The sequence below is a fragment of the Balaenoptera borealis genome, assembly GCF_965194805.1.
Source record: "Balaenoptera borealis genome assembly, chromosome: 16".
Taxonomy (NCBI): Eukaryota; Metazoa; Chordata; class Mammalia; order Artiodactyla; family Balaenopteridae; genus Balaenoptera; species Balaenoptera borealis.
This window is the reverse complement of record NC_138872.1, coordinates 81,951,022-81,974,419: the sequence shown is the minus strand read 5'-3', so window position 1 is coordinate 81,974,419 and position 23,398 is coordinate 81,951,022. Positions and strand designations below refer to the sequence as shown.

Here is a 23,398-nt window from a genome sequence, read left to right as displayed (position 1 = left end):
TCATAAGAGTTAAGCATAAAAAGAAAACTATTAAGTTATTTTTATAATTTGGCCCTCCTAAGCAATACACAAAATCCAGAAACAATAAAAGATTGATAATTTTAGCCTTATTGAAAATTAAAATGGGGAGGGAAAAGGGAATGGGCAGGCTGGTGAAGAACAGTAATGTTTTCTACTCTGTGTTTTTTGAATCTTATACAATGAGAACTTACTGGGGACAACGTGGCTTACAAGACTGAAAAAAATGGAAAGTTTTGTGAGTAGTTAACTTCATGCCATGGCTTTTCATTCATCCATTGATCACCCAGTATTGAGCTCCTCTATGTGTACTTGGACCATGTGGAGGTTAATAAAAGAGCCACCACCTAGGGCCCGCTATCTGTGCAATGGTTGTCCAAGAAGGAAAAGCTCACTCAGTTCAGCTTCCTGGAGTGGGTGGGATTTGATATGGCCCTTGCAAACTGGGGAGAAGATAAAGGTCTTCCAGGCTAGGGAGACTGAGGTCGGCAGCCCCACGTGCCCAGCTGCTCGGCACCCACGCTGGGCTGGGCCTCCTTGAAGTGGGTGAGTTTTGCACAGGCCTCCCCTGTGTCAGGAACAGTAGTGGAGGAAGTGGTGAGAGTGGGTCAGAGTCAGGTTTGGAGACTGGCACACCGAGCCTGAGAGAAGTTCAAAGGGTTGAGAGAATGAATGCTACCTGGGCTGGGAACAGTGAAGTGACTGGCCTGGAGGCCCTGCTTATCCAGCCTCTCAGGTGTGGCTGGGGTGGTAGAGTTTACTTAAGAGGCTGACTGGCTAACGCCACAGGATTAGAAGAGATGCTGAGTCAGGGGCATGTGTGCAGGGCAGGCCTCAGGGGACCACAGCCCTGAGGTGGGGCCACCTCTCAGTTCTCACCACACCCTGGACAGGAGTCCTCAACACAGACCCATGGCTCTAAGCTTGAGCTCACCAAGCTACTCTCACTCCAGATGCAAGCTCAGCACAGGATAAGACAGGACACAAATCCTTCTGATCACTTGTCACTGCTTACAGCAGCATGCTGGTCAATTTTCATTCTGTAAACGAACATACACAGGAAAGCAATTTACAGCAACACTTTGTGGGGAAAGACGGCTTGTGTCCGAGAGGTGGGAGTGGTAAGAAGAGTTCAGGTGGTCAGGATGGGAAGCCTTCAGAATTTCGTGATGGGCTGGAGATGCGTGAAGAGTCACAGGTGACTATGCGCCTTTGGCCTTCGCAGCTGGAAACCAGTTGCCCTCAGCTGTGGGGAGGAAGGCTGCAGATGGGGCAGAGTTCCGTAGGCAAGCCACCGGTCAAGCTGTGCCTGCCTCTTAGGTAGCTCCCCTACTGGTTCTCCTGCTTACAGGTCTTCCTCTCCCCAAGTTCCACCACTTCCCTACCCCTTAGCTGGGGGTGAGGGGGGGGGTGTCAGGGCCTTCTTCCTAAGGAGAAACCGGGGGGGCCCTCCCTCCCATGGAAAGGACATCTCAGGTCTCCCTGTGGCGTCTCTTCCCTTCCCCCTCCCGCCCTTCCCCAGAGTCTGCCCAGGGTTGGTATCCACAGGCAGGGCTGGGAAGGGAACCAGAGCCACCGACCTGCTCACACTAAAGCACAGCCTGGGGACAGGGAAAACCTTGTCACTATGTCACTTTAAGTCTCCTGAGGGAGGGGGTCCTCAACCCTGGATTCACCACTCTGAGGAAGACAGAGAAGGAAGTGGGGCAGGTTTGCGGAGAGCACCAAGCAGCGCTCCTAGGGCCCGCTCACACGTAAAAACTTCCTGCGATGAGACCGGAAACACAGGTGCTGTCCCCACCACGGCAGCCCCCAGAGCCCGGGCCAGAGGGGAGCCATGGACAGGCCCCGGGCCCTGGGCCTGCTCTTGGCGCTGCTGACTCTCTGCATCACTGCTGGTGAGTGGGGGCCAGAGAGATGCAGAGGCGACGGGGACGGGGCAGAGACCCAGGCCCGGGTCCTAGCTCCTGTGCCTATATCCCACAGGGACTCCTGAGGTGTGGGTGCAGGTTCAGATGGAGGCCACTGGGTCCCCATCCTTCACTGTCCGCTGTGGATTCCTGGGATCTGGCTCTATCTCCCTGGTGACTGTGAGCTACGGGGGCCCCGATGGTGCCGGAGGGACCACGCTGGCTGTGTTGCACCCAAAATTCGGCACCCAACACTGGAACCCTGCCTGCCGGGCGCACTGGGAAACCAGAACCAGCATCTCCCTCACCTTGGAAGGGTCTGAGGGGAGAAGCTCCAGTCCCAACACCACCTTCTGCTGCAAGTTTACTTCCTTCCCCGAGGGCTCCCAGGAGGCCTGTGGGAACCTCTCCCTCAACCCAGACCAAGGTGGGGCTGACGAGGAGAGGGGGCCCCGGGAGGACAGGGAGGGACTCGGGGGTGCCAGGCACCTAACCGGTATGTCTCTCTCTGTGCACAGGGCTCCCTGCTCCTACTCCAGCCACCATGCTGCGAGCTGACCTGGCTGGGATCTTGGGGGTCGCAGGGGTCCTTCTCTTTGGCTGCGTCTACCTCCTCTACCTCCTGCGTCGGCAAAGGCACTGGTGAGACCCAGCCCCTGCTGATCCAAATCCCCACGGCACTGGGCCAGCCACGTGCTTTGCCTCTGACCCTCCTAACTCTCTCCCAGGTCTGTCATGAAGCTTCAGCCACCCAGACACAGCAGCCCCCAGACACAGAGGAGAGCAAGTGTGAGGATAGGGGGATGGCTTTGGAGAGGGGAATGGAGGGGCTGGAGGTGGGGGGCCACGAGGTGGAGCCTCACTTGAGCCTCCTTCCCCGTCTCCCCTGCAGGCAGCCGGCCAAGCCTCCCTGACCTCTCTCCACATCCCCTACGCCACCATCAACACCAGCTACTTCAGCCCGGCAACTCTGCACCGGGTCCTCCCACCCCAGCCCCTGCCCGGGTGGGTGCCGCTCCCCAGCCAGAGCCCTGTCTCCTGGGCACCCCTGCCGGCCTCCGCTCGCAGCAGCTTCATCTCTGTTGAGAACCGACTGTATGCTCAAGCAGAAAAGGGGCCTCTCCACGCCGGCACTGACCTCATCCCGCTCCCGGACTGTCTGGGGCGCAGAGCCATGGAGGGGCGTTAGGAGTTCGATGAGAGGGACCCCAAGTCCACTCTGCCTTTCTCCTCTCCTGGGCCCCTGGGACCCCCTTCTGTTGGGTGTGTGTCCTGGTGGCCCACTGTCTTTGCACAGCTTGTTTTGTTCTCAGGCTTCCAGTAAGTGTCTCCACACATACCCCTCCAGGGCCCACTTGCTGTGGATGTGGTCAGCACGTGTGCACGTGTGGGCGCACGTGTATGTATGTGAAGTGACAAAACCCCATCCCAGGTCGTTTCCTGTTTTCAAGTCCCCAACCCTCCCAGATGAGGTTGATAACTACACCAACAAGAATGGTTTCTCTAACCTGGGCTTTGGCTGGGCCTTTTCTTCTTTGGCGCGGGGGGGTTAAGAGGTTAGAGGGGTTTCAACCCCCTGGGAGGCAGGGGCCAGGTTAGACCCGGAGGGGGAGGGGGCCTCAGCATAGGGATCTCTCCTCTGCCTGACAGGGGACAGGGGGGTTCCTGGCCCTGCAGACCTTGCTGAGGGATGCCAGGTGGGAAGACAGGATTGGGGGTCTGGTGGCCCCCAGACAGGATGGCCCATATTCAAATCCCACTATGTCCTAGGACAGCAGCAAGGGCTTCTGGAGCTTCAACCCTGAAAAGTCCCTGGGACAGGGGCTCCCTGAGATGGCCTGGGGGTGGGGCCCTGATGCCCTCCCTCCGCAGAGTGGACATTCAGAGGCAGGGGACCCACCTCAGATCTGCCCACAGTGGCTTCCTCCGGCTCCTCTCCTGTTACTAGGGCACCAGGACTACTGCCCGCTGGCCAGTCAGGGGGAGGCAGAGGCCCTCTCAGACACAGGGACTGAGCCCACGCTCCCCCGCCCACTCATCTTCCCATCCGGGAGCAGCCCTCCTTCTGTAAGCAGGCCCAGCAGCCCGGGCCTCATCGCACCTTTGCCACACGAGACAACATGGTGAGAGAGCTCTGTAAGCTGCAAGGCCGCACAGAACGTGATGGATTCCGGTGACAGGGGGAGGCCTGGGCCTGGAGCCAGGCTAAGGCAGCACCCACCCAGGGTGAATACTGGGGGGTCGGGGGGTCGGGGGAGACAGCTGTCGCTCAGCCCCTTCCTTGGTCCTGCATGTGGAAAGCCCCAGGCAGTACCACCTGCCATCCCAGGAACCATTCCTTCTGCCTGGCTCAGGGAGGGCTTGCCCAGAGGCTATGTTCAACCACAGAATCTTCCAGGAACCCAGCTTACTATTGCAGGCATTGCTCAGACATGGTGCTCCCAGAACCCATCCCCATCAAGCCACCAGCTCTACACCACGCAGGGGAGAGGATGAACCAGACAGGGCGAGGGGGTGGCTAAGGGTCATCAGGCCTGCCTTCCTCAGCCCGTGGTCATCGTCATCTTCTGAGGAGCCCTCAGCACTGGCCTGGGCAGCTCAGTGGTCCCTGCAGGGCTGGGGGTTCAAGGGAGAGAGGTGGGACTGCTGCAGAAGTCCCCGAGGAAGGTAGAGAGATGTAAGGAAGGGGGTAGCTCAAGGGCAGGCAGCCTTGGGACCACGTCAAGACCAAGCACAGGGGTGTGTGGGCAACAGGGCTCACGGGAGGCCTTGGAGGAAGCCTCACTTCCCTAGGAAGAGACTATTCATGGGACAGAGGGGGCGGCTCTAGGGCTCCCAGGCCCTCAGCCTGGCCACTTGCTCATCAGAGAGTCAGGAGAGAGGCCCCACTCCATCCTCCCCAACCCCACCCCAGCCTGAGCCCGCCTTCCACAAGCTCAGGAGGCCACAGCTCAGCCTGGTCCTGCACTACATGAAACCAAAATCCTCGGGACCCAGGAAGTCTCTGCAGCTGGCCTGCCCCCCACTGCCCAGTCCCAAGTGCCAGAACCAGCAGCAGTGAAGGGACCAGCTGAGAGAGCCGAGTTGTGGCCCTGCCCCTGGAGGTGTGGCTGCACACGGCCCCCAAGAGCAGCATCCAGGCCCCCCCCTCAGAACCCAGTCGTGGAGATCATGCTCTGCTGTTCCTTCATTCAACACATGGGGAAACCGAGGCCCAAGAGGGAGAGAACTGGCCCAAGGGGACAGGACCGAACCAGCCCCAGCACCTCCACCAGACATCCAGGACACGCCCTCAGCCAGAATCCCGCAAAAGGCTTGTGCTCTGAGCTGACCTGGCTTGGAATCCCAGGGGCCACTCCCCGGCTGTGGGACCCCGAGTGGTTTACTTAGTCTCTAAGAGGCTCTCTTTGCTCCTCACGTAAGGGGAGGTAAGGCCTGAGGGGAGTGTGGAGATTGTAAACCAGGACCAAGTACTAAGCAGCTTGGCACGAAGTATCTTATTTACTACTTTGAAAACACCTACCACTTCGGGGTGTTAGAAGCCCATTTAACAGAGCCCAAGGTCACGCAGCTGGGAGGCAGAGATGTTTAGTGGGGAGGAGGGGAGGCGTGGCGCCACCAACCCGCCCCCCACCCCCTCTAAAGGGTCCCACCGCAGCTGGCCCGGGAGCCCACCCCGGAGCCCGGACCCGAGCTCGACGCTCCCCAGACCACCCTCAGGACCCTCCCTCCCCATGACTACCCCCCAGCCCCGGTCAGCTGCTCCTCCCCCTCCCCACCCCATTGCGGGTCCAGCAGGGGGTCCCTGAGAACGCGCCCACCCCAGTCTTCTGCCCCTCTGCGGCCCCGGAGCCCTCCTTCTGCAGTCCAGCCCGCACCCACCCTCGGGCTCGCCCCCTGGCCCGACCCTGACACAGTCCCCATTCCCAGCCCGCCGGAGCCCTCCGCCCCACCTGGGTCCCGCCGCCTGTCCCCATGGCCTGAAGCTCCCCATCTGCGCCCCCGCCCGGCCTCCGCAGACCAGCAGCCCGCTCCCACGGTAGCCCGCGACAGTCGGCTTTTCTAGGCTTAGGACTCTCGGCTGCCACTGCCCAGTCGTGATGCGCGCCCACACGGAGTGCGGGGCCCTGAGCATCACGACCACCTGCCGGGTGTGTGACCTCGGGCCGCCTGTGCGTCCGGGGAGCCTCACACCCTTGCTGGGTTGGCTGCAGAGGTGGGGCAACGTCACGGCCTCGCCCCCAGTCGGGGCGCCCACCAGCTGGGGCTGACCTTAACAGTGAACGGAGGCGGCTGGGACCTAGGGAGAAGAAATCGGTCCCAGGGGTGTCTGAGGGCTCCGCCAGCAGGACGCAGAAGGAAGGGCTGGGCAGGATGAGCTGGGGGCTGGAAGGGGCCAGAGTTGAGGAGCCAGGAGAGCCTCCCTTCCCAACATGGGGACACAAGAAAGCACAGGATGCTAGGTCTGTTGGCCCAGCCATGGACGGGAGCTCTCGACCTCAGGTTCCACTCAAACCCTGGTGGGGGTGGGGGAGCAGTGACACCTGGAATTTCCATAACTGGGCCCTCAAACAGCTTCATTTCAGCATCCATGAAGTGGGTCAGAAAGCTATTTGGATAAAAGTAAATAAACAGACATTACAGACTTTAAAAGGAAAAGATCAGGGTGCTCTGAGGAGTAGTAGGCCTCTCTGAGATGACCTTTTTTTCCCCAATTTTTTTTTATTGTGGCAAAATACACATAAAAATGGTTAAGGTGGTAAATTTTAAGGGACAAAAATTGAAATACAGTTGAGGAACAATATTATGGTAATTCCAGGTGTACTGCATAGTGATTTGCATACATTATGAAATGATCACCATGATTAAGTCTAGTAACCATCTGTCTCCAAAGTTATTACAATATTATTGACCCTATTCCTTATGCTGTGTATTACATCCCATGACTTATTTTATAACTGTACGTTTGTACCTCTTAATCCCCTTCACCTATTTTGCCCCCACCATCCCCTTCTGGTAATCACCCATTTGTTCTCTGTCTATGAATCTGTTTTCTTTCTTTTTTTTTTAAGATTCCCTATATAAAGGGGATCATACAGTATTTGACTTTTTCTGACTTATTTCACTTAGCATAATACCATCTAGATCCACCCATTTGTCACAAATAGAAAATTTTCATTTTTTTTGAAATGGCTGAGTAATAGTCCATTGTGTATATATATATATACATATATATATACATATATATATGTATATATATATGTATATATATATATGTATATATATATATGTATATATATATCATATCTTCCTTATCCATTCATCTATTGATGAGCATTTAGGTTGCTTCCAGATCTTGGCTACTGTAAATAATGCTGCAGTGAACATTGGGGTGGGTATATTTTTTCAAATTAATGTTTTTATTTTCTTTGGGTAAATATCGAGAAGTAAAAAATTCCTATATCATATGGCAGTTATATTTTTAATTTTTTGAAGAACCTCCATAATGTTTCCACAGTGGCTGCACCGATTTACATTTCTACCAACAGTGCACAAGTGTTCCCTTTTCCCCACATTTTTAACAACACTTGTTATTCGTTGTCTTTTTGGTGACAGTCATTTGGACAGGCGTAAGGTGGTATCTCATCGTGGTTTTGATTTGCAAGATGACATTTAAAATAAAACCCGAACATGAGTGGGAGTTCTCTAGGCAAAGATTGTGGGGAGACCATTCCAGGCAGGAAAAGATATGTACAAAGCCCCCAACGTTAAAAAGAGCTTGGTGTTGGCAAGGCCCAAGGAAGGTCATGAAACAAGTTGAGTGAGAGCAGTAGGCAAAGCCCATAAAAAGGGATTTGGGTTTTATTGTAAGGGTAGTAGTCACCCTTGTTGGGTTTTAAGCAGAGCAGTAAGATGATCAGATTTACATTATAAAAACATCAGTCTGGTTCTGGGTAGAGAACACTTGCATGAGAGGGAGGGAGTAAGAGTAGAAGTAAGAACAATTAGGGAGCTACTGCATAATCCAGGCGGGAGATGGGGTGTCTGAGTCAAGGATGGTAAAATGTAGATGGAAAGAAGCGGATGGATTCAAAATGTGTTTTGGAGGCAGAGTTGTTTCTGGCTGTGGGGAGATGGGATCAGGATGGTCTCAGTGGTGAAGCCCAGTTATCCAGCTTGAACAACTAAGTAGGGGGAGATGCCATTCACTGAGATGGAAGATTGACAGCAGCATGTTCCAAGGAAGGGGTGACAAGGGGCCAATAAAAGCTTAAGTTGAGATGCCTGAGAACAAACGAGGTGCAGGCATGTCAGTGCCTCCTTAGAGCCCAGGCAGCACCTTAGAAAGGGACAAGAGCTATATGCAAAACATTGAAAAGAGAAATCAAAGTTCTAAGTAAATGGAGAGATATACCATGTTTATAGATCAGAAGGCTCATTGTTGAGAGATTAATTCTACCAAATGGATCAAAAGAATCAAAGCATTCTTAATTGATATGCCAGCAGGCTGCATTGTAGAAACTGCCCAGCTGATTTTAAAACTTATATGGAAAAACAAAAGGACTTGGAAAAGTCAAAACAATTTTGAAAAAGAACAAAGTTGGAGACTCATACTATTGAATTCAGAACTTATATAAAGCTAAAGTAATCAAGCCAGTGAGGTATAGGGGTGAAGAATAGATGTAGATCAATGGAAAAGAATAGAGTCGGAAATAGAGCCCCACACATATGTGTGTGTGTATACACACACACACACACACACACACACACACATATATACAGTCGGCCCTCTGCATCTGCATATTCAACTAACCGTGGATCAAAGATACTTGGAAAAAAATTTTCAGAAAATTCCAAAAAGCAAAAGTTGAATTAGCTACATGCCGGCAACAATTTATATAGCATTTACATTGTATGAGGTATTATAAGTAATCTAGAGATGATTTAAAGTATACAGGAGGGTTTGTTATTGTAGGTCTTTTCCTTCTCTTGTGTTTCCTGCCTAGAGAAGTTCCTTTAGCATTTGTTGTAAAGCTGGTTTGGTGGTGCTGAATTCTCTTAGCTTTTGCTTGTCTGTAAAGGTTTTAATTTCTCCGTTGAATCTAAATGAGATCCTTGCTGGGTAGAGTAATCTTGGTTGTAGGTTTTTCCCTTTCATCACTTTAAATATGTCCTGCCACTCCCTTCTGGCTTGCAGAGTTTCTGCTGAAAGATCAGCTGTTAACCTTATGGGGATTCCCTTGTATGTTATTTGTTATTTTTCCCTTGCTGCTTTTAATATTTTTTCTTTGTATTTAATTTTTGATAGCTTGATTAATATGTGTCTTGGCGTGTTTCTCCTTGGATTTTTCTGTTTTCTCTGCGCCTCCTGAACTTGATTAACAATTTCCTTTCCCATATTAGGGAAGTTTTCCACTATAATCTCTTCAAATATTTTCTTAGTCCCTTTCTTTTTCTCTTCTTCTTCTGGGACCCCTAAAATTAGAATGTTGGTGCATTTAATGTTGTTCCTTAAAAAACTAAAAATAGAACTACCATACGACCCAGCAATCCCACTACTGGGCATATACCCTGAGAAAACCATAATTCAAAAAGAGTCATGTACCACAGTGTTCATTGCAGCTCTATTTACAATGGCCAGGACATGGAAGCAACCTAAGTGTCCGTCAACAGATGAATGGATAAAGATGTGGCACATATATACAATGGAATATTACTCAGCCATAAAAAGAAACAAAATTGAGTTATTTGTAGTGAGGTGGATGGACCTAGAGTCTGTCATACAGAGTGAAGTAAGTCAGAAAGAGAAAAACAAATACCGTATGCTAACACATATATATGGAATCTGAAAAAAAAAAAAAAAAAGGTCATGAAGAACCTAGCAGCAGGACGGGAATAAAGACACAGACCTACTAGAGAATGGACTTGAGGACACGGGGAGAGGGGGGAAGGGTAAGCTGGGACGAAGTGAGAGAGTGGCATGGACATATATACACTACCAAATGTAAAACCGATAGCTAGTGGGAAGCAGCCGCATAGCACAGGGAGATCAGCTCAGTGCTTTGTGACCACCTAGAGGGGTGGGATAGGGAGGGTGGGAGGGAGGGAGATACAAGAGGGAAGAGATATGGGGATATATGTATATGTATAGCTGATTCACTTTGTTATAAAGCAGAAACTAACATACCATTGTAAAGCAATTATACTACAATAAAGATGTTAAAAAAAAAATGTATATGGGGGGAGGTGGCCAAGACAGTGGAGAAGGAAAACCCTGAACTCACCTCTTCCCACAAATACACCAACATTAAAAGTACCTACCGAGCCACTATCTATGAGAATGACCTGAAGACTAGCAGAAAAGATTTCCCACAACTAAAGACAAAGAAGGAACCACAATGAGATGGATAGGAGGGGCAGAAATGCAGTATAGTCAGGACCCACTCCCCCAGGTTGGCAACCCACAAACGGGAGGAATATCACAATCCTAGAGATTCTCTCCAAGGAGTAAGAGGTCCAAGCCCCACATCAAGCTTCCCAATCCCAGAGGTCCTGCACTGGGAAGACAAGACCCCAGAACATCTGGCTTTGAAAACCAGTGGGGCTTATGTTCAGGAGAGCAAGAGGGCTAGAGGAAACAGGCTCCACTATTAGAGGGCAAATGCAAAACCTCACACACTCTGTGTCCCAGCAGAGAGGCAGTAGCTTGAGAGGAACCTGGGTCGGTCTCACTTGCTGATATTGGAGAGCAGCCTAGAGAGGCAGAAGGCAACTGGGACTCCCCCTGGGGACAGAGATATTGGCAACAGCCATTTTTGGAGCTCATTCTGCCATGATAACACCTGCACTGGCAAGCACCATTTTGGAATCCTCCCTCTAGCCTAGTAGCACTGGGGACAAGGCCCTGCCCGCCAATAGGAATAGGCCAGCAGCAGCCTCATGCCCCACCCCAGGCTGCACAGCCAACCAGAGTGGAAGTCTACCCCACCCTCCAGTGGGCCCACAGCCACCACACAGGGCATGGCCTTGTAGCCAACTGGGCCAGGGGCCAACCCCACCTACCGGCACACCCATAGTAGTCAGTCCTGCTGTAGTGGGAGTGCCCATGCAGCACACATAGGAGGCACCCCTAGAGCACACAGCTCTGGTGACCAGAGGGGAGCATGCTGCTGGGCCCCATAGAACATCTCCTACATAGGGCCACTTCTCCAAGATTGGGAATGGTAACTGACCTACCTAATACACAGAAATAAACACAGAGAATTGGGCAAAATGAGGAGATAAAGTGTTACAAATGAAGGAACAAGACTTAACCTCAGAAAAAGAACTAAACGAAGTGGAGATAAGCAATCTACCTGAAAGCATTCATGGTAATGATCATAAAGATGTTTACTGAACTTGGGAGAAGAATGGATGAACACCATGAGAATTTCAACAAGAGTTAGAAAATATAAAGAACCAAACAGGGATTCCCTGGTGGCACAGTGGTTAAGAATCCACCTGCCAATGTGGGGGACATGGGTTCGATCCCTGGTGTGGGAAGATCCCACATGCTGCGGAGCAACTAAGCCCGTGAGCCACAACTACTGAGCCTGAGCCGCAACTACTGAAGCCCGAGCGCCTAGAGCCCGTACTCTGCAACAAGAGAAGCCACCACAATGAAAACCCCATGCATCACAAGGAAGAGTAGCCCCCACTCGCTGCAACTAGAGAAAGCCCACATGCAACAATGAAGACCCAATGCAGCCAAAAATAAAATAAAATACATTAAAAAAAAAGAACCAAACAGAGCTGAAGAATACAATAACTGAAATAAAGAATACACTAGAAGGAATCAATAGATTTTATGATACAGAGGAATGAGTCAGCAATCTAGAAGACAGAGTAGTGGAAATCACCCAAGATGAACAAAAAAGAAAAGGAAGAAAAAACTTTTCTTTTCCTCTCTTCCTTTTCCTCTCTTCCTTTTCCTCTCTTTCTTTTCCTCTCTCTCTCTCTCTTTCTTTCTCTCTATCTTACTGTGAGGCTTGCAGGATCTTAGTTCTCTGACCAGGGATGGAACCCATGCCCCCCTGCAGTGGAAGTGTGGAATCCTAACACTGGACTGCCAGGGAATCCCCAGAAAAAAACATTTTAAATGAAGACAGTTTAAGAGACCTCTAGAACAATGTCAAGTACACTAAATTCCCATTATAGGGGGTCCCAGGAGAAGAGAGAGAGATCAGGGCAGAGAACTTACTTGAAGACATAATAGCTGAAAACTTTCATAATCTGGTAAAGGAAACAGACATCCAGGCCCAGGAAGCACAGAGTCCCAAACAAGACCAAAGAGGTCCACACCGAGACACATTATGATGAAAATGGCAAAAATTAAAGAGAGGATCTTAAGAATGGCAAGAGATGGGGCTTCCCTGGTGGCGCAGTGGTTAAGAATCCGCCTGCCAGTGCAGGGGACATGGGTCCGAGCCCTGGTCTGGGAAGATCCCACATGCCGCGGAGCAACTAAGCCTGTGCACCACAACTACTGAGCCTGTGCTCTAGAGCCCGCAAGCCACAACTGCTGAAGCCCATGCACCTAGAGCCCGTGCTCTGCAACAAGAGAAGCCACCGCAATGAGAAGCCCGCACACCACAATGAAGAGTAGCCCCCGCTCGCCGCAACTAGAGAAAGCCCGCATGCAGGAATGAAGACCCAAGCAGCCAAAAATAAGTAAATAAAATAAATAAATTTATTAAAAAAAAAAAAAAAAAAGAATGGCAAGAGAAAAGCAACTAGTTACATACAAGGGAACTCTCATAAGGCTATCAGCTGACTTTTCAGCAGAAACTTTGCAGGCCAGAAGGGAGTGGCATGATACATTCAAAAGGATGAAAGGAAAAATTCTACAACCAAGAATACTCTACCCAGCAAGGTTATCATTCAGATTTGAAGGAGAGGTAAGAGTCTTACAGACAAGCAAAAGCTATTGATAAAAGAGTTCAGCGCCATGAAACCAACTTTACCAATGTTAAAAGGGACTTCTCTAGGCAAAAAAAAAAAAAAGAAAAAAAAAAGAAAAAAAATCACAATTAGAAAGATGAAAATTATAATATCTTACTGGTAAAGGCAAACATACAGTAAAGGAAGTAGGTAAACCACTTACAAAGCTAGAAGGAAGGTTAAAAACGAAGTAGTAAAATCATTTATATCCACAATAAGTAGTTAAGGGATATACAAAAAGTGTAAGATATGATGTCGACAATATTAAACATTGAGGGGGGGAGTAAAAAATGCAGGATTGTTAGAATACACTCAAACTTAAGAGATCAAATTAAAATAAATCATACATACCTATGTTGTTATATATGAACCTCAAGGTAACCACAAACCAAAAATCCATAATAGATAACAGACACAAAAAGATAAAGGAATCCAAACATAAACACTAAAGAGAGTCATAAAATCACAAAGGAAGAGAGCAAAAGAAGAAAGGAACAAAAAAGAACTACAAAAATAACCAGAAAACAATTAACAAAATGGCAATAAGTGCATACCTATCAACATTTACTTTAAATGTCAATGTACTAAATGCTCTAATCAAGAGTGGCTGAATGGATAAAAGCCAAGACCCATATATATGTCACCTACAAGAGACGCGCTTCAGATCTAAAGACGCAAACAGATTTAAAGTAAGGGGATGGAAAAAGGTATTCCATGCAAATGGAAACAAAAAGAAAGCTAGGGTAGCAATACTTGTATCAGGCAAAATAAACTTTAAAACAAAAACTGTAACAAGAGATAATATTACATCATGATAAAGGGATCAATCCAACAAGAATACATAACAGTTGTACATACATATGCACCCAACACAGAAGCATCTAAATACATAAAGCAAACATTAGTAAACATAAAAGGGAAGACTAAGATCAAGATGGTGGAGTAGGATGCAGAACTCACCTTCCCCAAACACGTCAAAACTACATCTACATGGGGAGAAATTCTCACCAAAAACTAACTGGAGACAGGCAGAAAGACTCTTATATAACCAAAGCTGTAAGAAACATCCACACAGAATTGGGTAGGAAGGGAAGAGAAGCTATCAGGTCAGGACCTGTGTCCCTGGGAGGGGACACAAAAGAGGAGGGGGATCCATGCAGGGGAGTGAATGGTTCAAGCCACATATTGGGCACCCCAGCCCTGCAGACCAACACTGGGAAAACAAGTCTTCTTAGCTACTTAGAAAATCAGTGTGACTACAGGAGGGCTGTAAGGAACTTAGACTCCTCTTGTGAAGAATGCATACACACTTGCTTGCTCCCAAAACAAGGCAGAGAAAGCACATTGAGACTATCAATACATGGGACTCTAGCCAGTTTCCCATGGCCACCCCAGAGTGGGCTCCAGCCTGAGGTGAATGTCCGCACCAGTCCTGTTTGCAACATGGTGCAGCTCCACACTAGAGTGAAGGCTGCAGTGGCCGAGGGGAGTGCTCAGTTGTGAGAGGCAGAGCCAACCCAGAACCAGGACAGCATCTGAACGGGTCAAGGGCAGCCATTACTGGGGCTTACAGAGGCAGCACATCAGAATCAGACTGGGACTATGACTGGGGCCAGGGTTGCCACAGCTCATGCCCAGATCCATTCTGAGCACCTGCTCCAGGCCCTCTTGCCCCAGTACTGCCACACTCTGGGCAAGGGTGCTAGTACTGGGAGGAGAGCAAGCACACACTCAGAGGGAACAGGGCCAGCTCGTACCAACCCTCAGGGCTTCTGCTCCATCAACTTGGGGCACACTCCTGCCCCTAATAGGGTGGTGTTAGACAATGAGCAAAAAAGAAGCCCTGGCTCACATCTGGATCAGGCTCTAGCCCCTCTATCTTCAGCCCCACTTTCTACCAAGGTGATAGTTGCAAGCACACTCTGGTGAAAATGTGACTCGTGCTCATGTCAGATGCAGCTCTCCCACCAAAGCCACTGGGTACATGCAGACTGTATAGGAATATTCCAACACAAGGACACTCCTTCAAGATTGCAATAGATAACTGTTTCAAGCAAGTTCATAGAGACAGAGAAAGTTAAGCAAAATAAGACAGAGGAATTTGTTTCAAATAAAAAAGAGAGAGAGAGAAACCCTGAAAAGACAACTAATGAAACAATTTACCAGATAAAGAGTTCAAAGCATTATTAATAAGAATGCTAACTGAATTAGGGAAAAGAATAGATGAAAACAGTGAGAATTTTAACAAGGAACTAGAAAATATAAAAAAGAACCAGTCAGAATTGAGGAATAATTGAAATGAAAAACACACGAGAAGGAATTAACACATATTAGGTGATACAGAAGAACGCATAAGTGACCTGGAAGATAGAATAATGGAAACCACCCAATCAGAACAGCAAAAAGGAAAACAAAATTTAAAAATGAGAACAGTTAAAGGACCTATGGGACAACAACAAGTGTACCAACATTCACATTATAGGGGTCCCAGAAGGAGAAGAAAGAGGTCAAAAATATATTTGATGAAATTATGGCTGAAAACTTCCCAAACTTGAAGAAGGAAATAGAGAACAAGGTACAGGAAGAACAAATGGTCCCAAACAAGATGCACCTAAACAGACCCATACCACGATATATCTTAATTAAAATGGCAAAATTAAAGAGAGAACTCTAAAGGCAGCAAGAGGAAAAACAAAGTCTAAAATACAAGGAATCCCTATAAGGCTCTCCGCTGATTTTTCTGCAGACATTTTGCAGGCTAGAAGGAAGTAGCATGATACATTTAAAGTGCTGAAAGGAAAAAACCTGCTAACTAGGATACTCTATACAGAAAGATTATCATTTAGAATTGAAGGAGAGATTTTAAAAAACGTCTCAGACAGCAAAAAACTAAAAGAGTTCATTGATAGTAAACCTACCCTAGAAGAAATGTTAAAGGATCTTCTCTAAGTGGAAAAGAAAAGGCTATAACAAGAAGTATCTATAGAAACGGAAAAACCTAGCTAGTAAAGGCAAATATATAGTAAAGGCTGAGAATCAATCACTTACATAAGCTAGTACAAAGATTAAAGGAAAAAACATTGTAAAATCAACTATAAGTAAAATAAACAGTAAAGGGTTAAACATGAAGATATAAAATATGACACCAAAAACAAAATGTGGGTGGGGGGATTTTTAAAATGTAGATCTTTTAGAATTCATTTGAACTTAAATGACTACCAGTTTAAAACAAGTAAATATAGTTATAGGTCAACATATATGAACCCTGCAGTAACCACAAGTCAAAAATCTACAATAGATATATAAAACTAGAGAGAAAGTAACACAACCACACCGCTAAAGAAAACCAAACCAAAGGGGGAAGAAACGAAAAGAAGAACAGAGAAGAACTACAAAAACAACCAGAAAACAAGTAACAAATGGCAATAAGTACATACATATCAAAAATCACTTTAAATATCAATGGACTAAATGCTCCAATCAAAAGACAGAGTGGCTGATTAGATTAAAAAAGACTCATCTATATGCTCTTTACAAGAGACACACTTCAGAGCTGAAAACACACAGACTGAGAGTGAGGGAATGGAAAAAGTATATTTCAAGCAAATGGAAATGACATGAAAGTAGGGTAGCAATACTCACCTCAGACAAAATAAATTTTAAAACAAAGTTTATAACAAAAGACAAAGAAGGGTATTATATAGTGATAAAGGGATCAATACAAGAGAATATAACACTCATTAACATATATCCACATAATACAAGAGCACCTAATTATATAATGCAAATATTAACAAACATAAGGGGAGAAATTGAAAATACAATAATAGTAGGAGACTTTAACACCTCACATCAATGGACATTGTGTCCACACAGAAAAATCAATAAGGAAACAATGGTCTTAAATGACACCTTACACCAGTTAGACTTCATAGATATCTATAGGACATTCCATCCCCAAACAGCAGAATACACATTCTTTTCAAGTGCACATGAAACATTCTCCAGGGTAAATCACACTCTAGGCCACAGAAAAGTGTCAACAAATTTAAGAGGATAGAAATTACATCAAGCATTTTTTCCAACCACAAAGGTATGAAACTAGAAAACAACTACAGGAAGAAAAATGGGAAAAGCACAAACACATGGAGACTAAACAACATGCCACAAAAAAAAAACAAAACAAAAAAATGGGTTGATGAAGAAATCAAAGGGGAAATCAGAAAATACCTCCAGACAAATGAAAAGGGAAACACAACTTTCCATAATCTATGGGTTGCAGCAAAAGCAGTTCTAAAAGGGAAGTTTATAGCTCTGCAGGCCTACCTCAAGAAACAAGCAAACTCTCAAACAACCTAACTTACCATCTAAAGGAATTATAAGAACAAACATAGCCCAAAGTCAGCAGAAAGAAGGAAATAAAGACCAGAGAAGAAATAGAGACCAAAAAAAAAAAGAAAAGATGAAACCAAGAGCTGTTTTTTTTTGAAAGACAAACAAAATTGATAAGCCTTTACCCAGGCTCATCAAGAAAAAGAGAGGACCTAATAAACAAAATAAGAAATGAAAGAGGAGAAATAACAACCAATATCACAGAGATACAAAAAATATCATAAGTGAATACTATGAACAGTTATATGCCCACAAATTGGACAACCTAGAAGAAATGGACAAATTTCTAGAAACATACAACCTCCCAAGACTGAATCAGGAAGAAATAGACAATCTGAACAGAACAATCACTAGTAATGAAATTGAGTTTGTAGTGAAATTGAGTTTGTAATTAAAAAAAAAAAAATCCCATCAAACAAAAGTCCAGGACCAGACGGCTTCACAGGGAAATTCTACCAGACATATAAAGAAGAGCTAATTCTTATCCTTCTCAAACTATTCCCAAAAATTGAAGAGGAGGGAACACTCCCAAATTCATTCTATGAGGCCACTATTTCCCTGATACCAAAATCAGAAAAAGACACTACAAAAGAAAATTACAGGACAACATCTCTGATTGATATAGTTGCAAAAATCCTCAACAAAATAGCAGACCAAATTCAACAATATATAAAAAGGATACACCATGATCAAGTGGGATTTATGCCAGGGATGCAAAGGTGGCTCAATACCTACAAAAAAATCAGTGTGATACATTACGTTATTTTTTTTTTAAAGGGCAGGATAAAAATTACACGATCATCTCAATAGATGAAGAAAAAAATTTGACAAAATTCAACATCCATTCATATAAAATCTCTCAAAGTTGGTATAGAGGGAATATATCTCAACATAATAAAGGCCATTTATGAGAAAACGACAGCTAACATCCTACTCAGTGGTAAAAAGCTGAAAGCTTTTCTTTCAAAATTAAGAAAAGAGGAGGATGCCCACATTTGCCACTTATATTTAACATAATGTTGGAAATCCTAGCCATAGTAATCAGACAAGAAAAAGAAAAGGCATCCACAACTAGAGATTATCATACTAAGTGAAGTAAGTTGGAAAGAGAAAGACAAATACCATATGATATCACTTATATGTAGAATCTAAAATATGACACAAATGAACCTATTTATGAAACAGAAATAGAATCAGGGACATAGAGAATAGACTGGTGGTTGCCAAGGGGTAGGAAAGGGTTGGATTGGCAGTGGAATTAGCAGATGCAAACTGGTATATATAGAATGGGTAAACAAGGTCCTACCGTATAGCACAGGGAACTATATTCACTATCCTCTGATAAAACATAATGGAAAAAACATGAAAAAGAATGTATATATATGTATAACTGAGTCACTTTGCTCTACAGCAGTAATTAACACAACACTGCAATTCAACTATACTTCAATAAAAAATTTTTTAAAGGCATCCAAATTGCAAGGGGAGAAATAAAACTGTCACGTATTTGCATATGACATGATACTATATATAGAAAATCCTAAAGTCTCCAAAAAACTATTAGAATAAATAAATTCAATAAGGTTGTGGAACACAATATTAATATTCAGAAATCTGTTGCTTTCCTATACACTGATAATGAACTATCAGAAAGAGAAAGCAAGAAAACAAGTCTGTTTAAAATCACATCAAAAAGAATAGGTGGAATAAAATTAACCAAGGAGGTGAAAGACCTATACTCTGAAAACTATAAAACACTGATAAAGGATATAGAGGGTGATACAAAGAAATGGGAAGATATCCCATGTTCATATACTGGAAGAATATTGTTAATATGTCCATACTAGCAAGGCAATCTACAGATTTAATGCAATCCCTATCAAAATACCCATGACATTTTCCACAGAACTAGAAAAAAGAATCCTAAAATTTATATGGAACCACAAAAGAACCCAAATTGCTAAAGCAATCTTGAAGAAAAAGAAGAAAGCTGGATGTATCACACCCTCTGACTTCAGACTATACTTCAAAGCTAAAGTAGTCAAAACAGCATGGTACTGGCCCCAAAACATACACATTGATCAATGGAACAGAATAGAGAGCCCATAAGTAAACCCATGCAATTATGGTCAACTAATCTATGACAAAGGAGGCAAGAATATACAATGGAGAAAAGACAGTCTGTTCAATAAGTTGTACTGGAAAAACTGGACAGCTGCACGCAAAAGAATAAAACTAGAACAATTTATCGTACCATTTACAAAAATAAACTCAAAATGGACTAAAGACCTATATGTAAGACCTGAAACTATAAAGCTCCTAGAAGAAAACATAGGTAGGACACTTTTTGACATAAATTTTAGCAATATTTTTTGGATCAGTCTCCTGAGGCAAAGGAAATAAAAACAAAAATAAACAAATGGGACTAATTAAATTTAAAAGCTTTTGCACACTAAAGGAAACCACCATCAACAAAAAAAGACAGCTTACTGAATGGGAGAAAATATTTGCAAATGGCATGACTGATAAGGGGTTAATATATAAAATATATCAACAGCTCATACAACTCAGTATCAAAAAAACAAGCAACCTGGCCAGAAGGTTGTTTGTTAAATAATGGGCAGAAGACCTGAACAGACATATTTCCAAAGAAGACATACACTGGCCCATAGGAACATGAAAAGATGCTCAACGTAGCTAATCAGAGAAATGCAATAAAAACCACAATGAGATATCACCTCACACCTGTCAAAACGGCTATCATCTAATATAACAAACGTTGGAGAGGATGTGGAGAAAAGAAAACCCTCCTACACTGCTAGTGGGAATGTAAATTGGTGCAGCCACTATGGAAAACAGTATGGAAATTCCTCAAAAAACAAAAATAGAACTGTCATATGATCCAGCAATTCCACTCCTGGGTATATATCCATAGAAAATGAAAACACTAGTTTGAAGAGATACATGCATCCCAATGTTGATAGCAGCATTATTTACAATAGCCAAGATATGGAAGCAACTTAAGTGTCCATCAACTGATGAATGAATAAAGATGTGGTATATATATACCACAGAATATTACTCATCCATAAAAAGGAATGAAATTCTGCAATTTGCAACAATGTGGATGGAAATAGAGGGTATTATGCTTAGTGAAATAAGTCAGACAGAGAAAGACAAATACTGTATGTTAGCACTTATATGAGGAATCTAAAAAAATAAAACAAATAAATATAACAAAACAGAAATAGACTCACAGATATAGAGAACAAACTAGTGGTTACCAGTGGGGAGGGGGAAGGGGAGTGCAAGATAGGGCTAAGGGATTAAAAGATATAAACTACTATGTATAAAATAAATGAGCAAAAAGGATATTATACAGCACAGGGAAGTATAACCATTATTTTGTAATAACCTTAAATGCAGTATAATCTATAAAAATACTGAATCACTGTTATACGACTGAAACTAATATAACTTTATAAATCAACTTCAATTTAAAAATTTTAATAAAAATATAAACAAACATATGGTACTTCCCTAGTGGTCCAGTGGTTAAGACTCCACACTTCCACTGCAGGGGGCACAGGTTCGATACCTGGTGGGGGAACTAAGATCCCACATGCTGCATGGTGCCGCCAAAAATTTTAAAAATAAAAATAAAAAAACAAAAAAAATTCTATATAAACAAACATAAAGGGAGAAACTGACAGTAACATAAAAATAGTAGGGGACTTTAACATTACACTTACATCAATGGACGGATCATCCAGACAGAAAATCAAGAAGGCAACACTGGCCTTAAAGAACACAGTAGATTTTAGATGGAATTAATACATACAGAACATTTCATCCAAAGCAGCAGAATACACATTTTTTTAAAGTGCACATGGAACATTCTCCAGGATATATAGGCCACAAAAGAAGTCTCAATAAATTTAAGAAGATTGAAATCATATCAAGCATCTTTTCTGAACACAAGGGTATGAAACTAGAAATCAACTATAAGAAAAAAACTACAGAAAACAAACACATGGAGGGTAAACAGTAGGTCACTGATGATATCAAAGAGTAATCACAAAATACCTGGAGACAAATAAAAAATGGAAACACAGCAATCCAAAATACGCAGGACACAGCAAAAGCACTTCTAAGAGGGAAGTTTATAGCAATACAAGCCTACCTCAGAAAACAAGAAAAAGCTCAAATAAACAATTTAACCTTGCACCTAAAGGAACTAAAAAAAGAAGAACATCAAAACTCAAAGTTAGTAGAATAAAAGAAATAAAGATCAGAGCAGAAGTAAATGAAATTGAGACTTTAAAAAAATAAAAAAGAACCAAAAAGAGCTAGTTTTTTGAAAAGATAAAAAATTGATAAGCCATTAGCCAGTCTCATTAAGGAAAAAAGAGGGCCCAAATAAATAAAATCATAAATAAAAGAGAAGTTACAACTGACACCACAAAGTAAAAAGGATCATAAAAGAGATTACTATGAACAACTTATGTCAATAAAATGGACTACCTAGAGGAAATGGATAAATTCCTAGAAAGTAAATCAGGAAGAAATAGAAAACATGAATAGATTACCAGTAGTGAAACTGAATAAGTAATAAAAGCAAAAAAACCCTCCCAACAAACACAAGTCCAGGACTAGATGGCTTCATAAGTGGATTCTGCCAAACATTTAGGAAGAGTTAAACCTATCTTTCTCAAATTATTCCCAAAAATTGAAGAGGAAGAAATGCTTCTGAACTCATTCTAGAAGCCCAGCATCACCCTGATACCAAAACCAGACAAACGAACCACAAAAAAGAAAATTCCAGAGCAATATCCCTGATGAACATAGATGCAAAGTCCTCAAAATATTAGCAAACCAAACACAATGATACATTAAAAGGATCATACACAAAAATCAAGTGGGATTTATTCCAGGGATGTAAGGATGATTCAATACCAGCAAATCAATGTGTTATACCACATTAACAAATTGAAGAATAAAAATCATATGCTAACCTCAATAGATGCAGGAAAATCTTTTGACAAAATTCAACATTCATTTATGATAAAAAGTCTCCAGAGTGAGTTACAGAGGGAATATACCTCAGCACAATAAAAGGCATATATGACAAACCCACAGCCAATTTTTTCACTTAGTGGTGAAAAGCTAAAAGCATTTCCTCTAAGATCAGAAACGACAAGTATGCCCACTCTTACCACTTTTTTTCAACATAGTATTGGGTTGGCCAAAAAGTTCGTTCAGATTTTTCCATTAGATGTTACAAAAACCCAAGCGGACTTTTTAGCCAACCCAATATATTGGAAATCCTGGCCACAGGAGCCAGTAGAGAAAAACAAAAAATCCAAATTGGAAAGAAAATAGTAAAACTGTCACTGTTTTCAGATGATATGAAACTATATATAGAAAATCCCAAAGGTGATAGCAAAAAAACCTACTAGAATAAATGAATTCAGTGAAGTGTAGTATACCAAATTAATATAAAGAAATATAGCATTTCTATATACTAAAAATGAACTAACAGAAAAATACATTAAAACAATCCCATTTACAATTGCATTAAAAAGAATAAAGTACCTAGGAATAAATTTAACTAAAGAGGTAAAAGACTTGTACTCTGAAAGTTCTAAGACACTGATGAAAGAAATTTAAGATGACACAAACAAATATAAAGACATACTGTGCTCACGGAATGGAAGAATTAATATTGTTAAAATGACCATACTACCCAAGGCAATCTGCAGATTCAGTGCAATCCCTATCAAAATACCCAGGACACTTTTCACAGAACTAGAACAAATAACTTTAAAATTTGTATGGAAACACAACACCCCTCGAATAGCCAAAGCAATTTTGAGTAAGAACAAACCTGGAGGTATCACACTTCCTGATTTCAAACTGTAATACAAAGCTACAGTAACCAAAACAGTATGGTACTGACACAAAAACAGATACCTAGATCAATGGAAGAGAACAGAGATCACAAAATGAACCCACGCTTATATGGGCAATAAATCTATAACAAAGGAGGCAAGACTATAATGGGGAAAAGACAGCCTTTTCATGGTAATGGGAAATGG

The 23,398-nt window shown here is 43.8% G+C and overlaps 1 protein-coding gene across 1 annotated transcript; it reads left to right on the top strand.

Annotated features, from left to right (window-relative positions):
* The first annotated feature begins 1,310 nt into the window (after positions 1-1,310).
* On the top strand, positions 1,311-4,485 carry PVRIG (PVR related immunoglobulin domain containing). Its single transcript, XM_082361398.1, has 5 exons — positions 1,311-1,916; positions 2,005-2,355; positions 2,447-2,570; positions 2,657-2,717; positions 2,821-4,485. Exons 1-5 carry the CDS (start codon positions 1,856-1,858, stop codon positions 3,115-3,117), a joined length of 894 nt encoding a protein of 297 aa, XP_082217524.1. The 5' UTR covers positions 1,311-1,855; the 3' UTR covers positions 3,118-4,485.
* The last annotated feature ends 18,913 nt before the right edge of the window (positions 4,486-23,398 follow it).

What these genes read in the sequence shown, in the direction of transcription:
- PVRIG (XM_082361398.1), top strand. Translation starts at nt 1,856, where the DNA reads ATGGACAGGCCCCGGGCCCTGGGCCTGCTCTTGGCGCTGCTGACTCTC. An exon ending in GACTCTCTGCATCACTGCTG is followed by an intron (nt 1,917 to 2,004) that starts GTGAGTGGGGGC and finishes TATATCCCACAG; the next exon opens with GGACTCCTGAGGTGTGGGTG. An exon ending in CTGCGTCGGCAAAGGCACTG is followed by an intron (nt 2,571 to 2,656) that starts GTGAGACCCAGC and finishes ACTCTCTCCCAG; the next exon opens with GTCTGTCATGAAGCTTCAGC.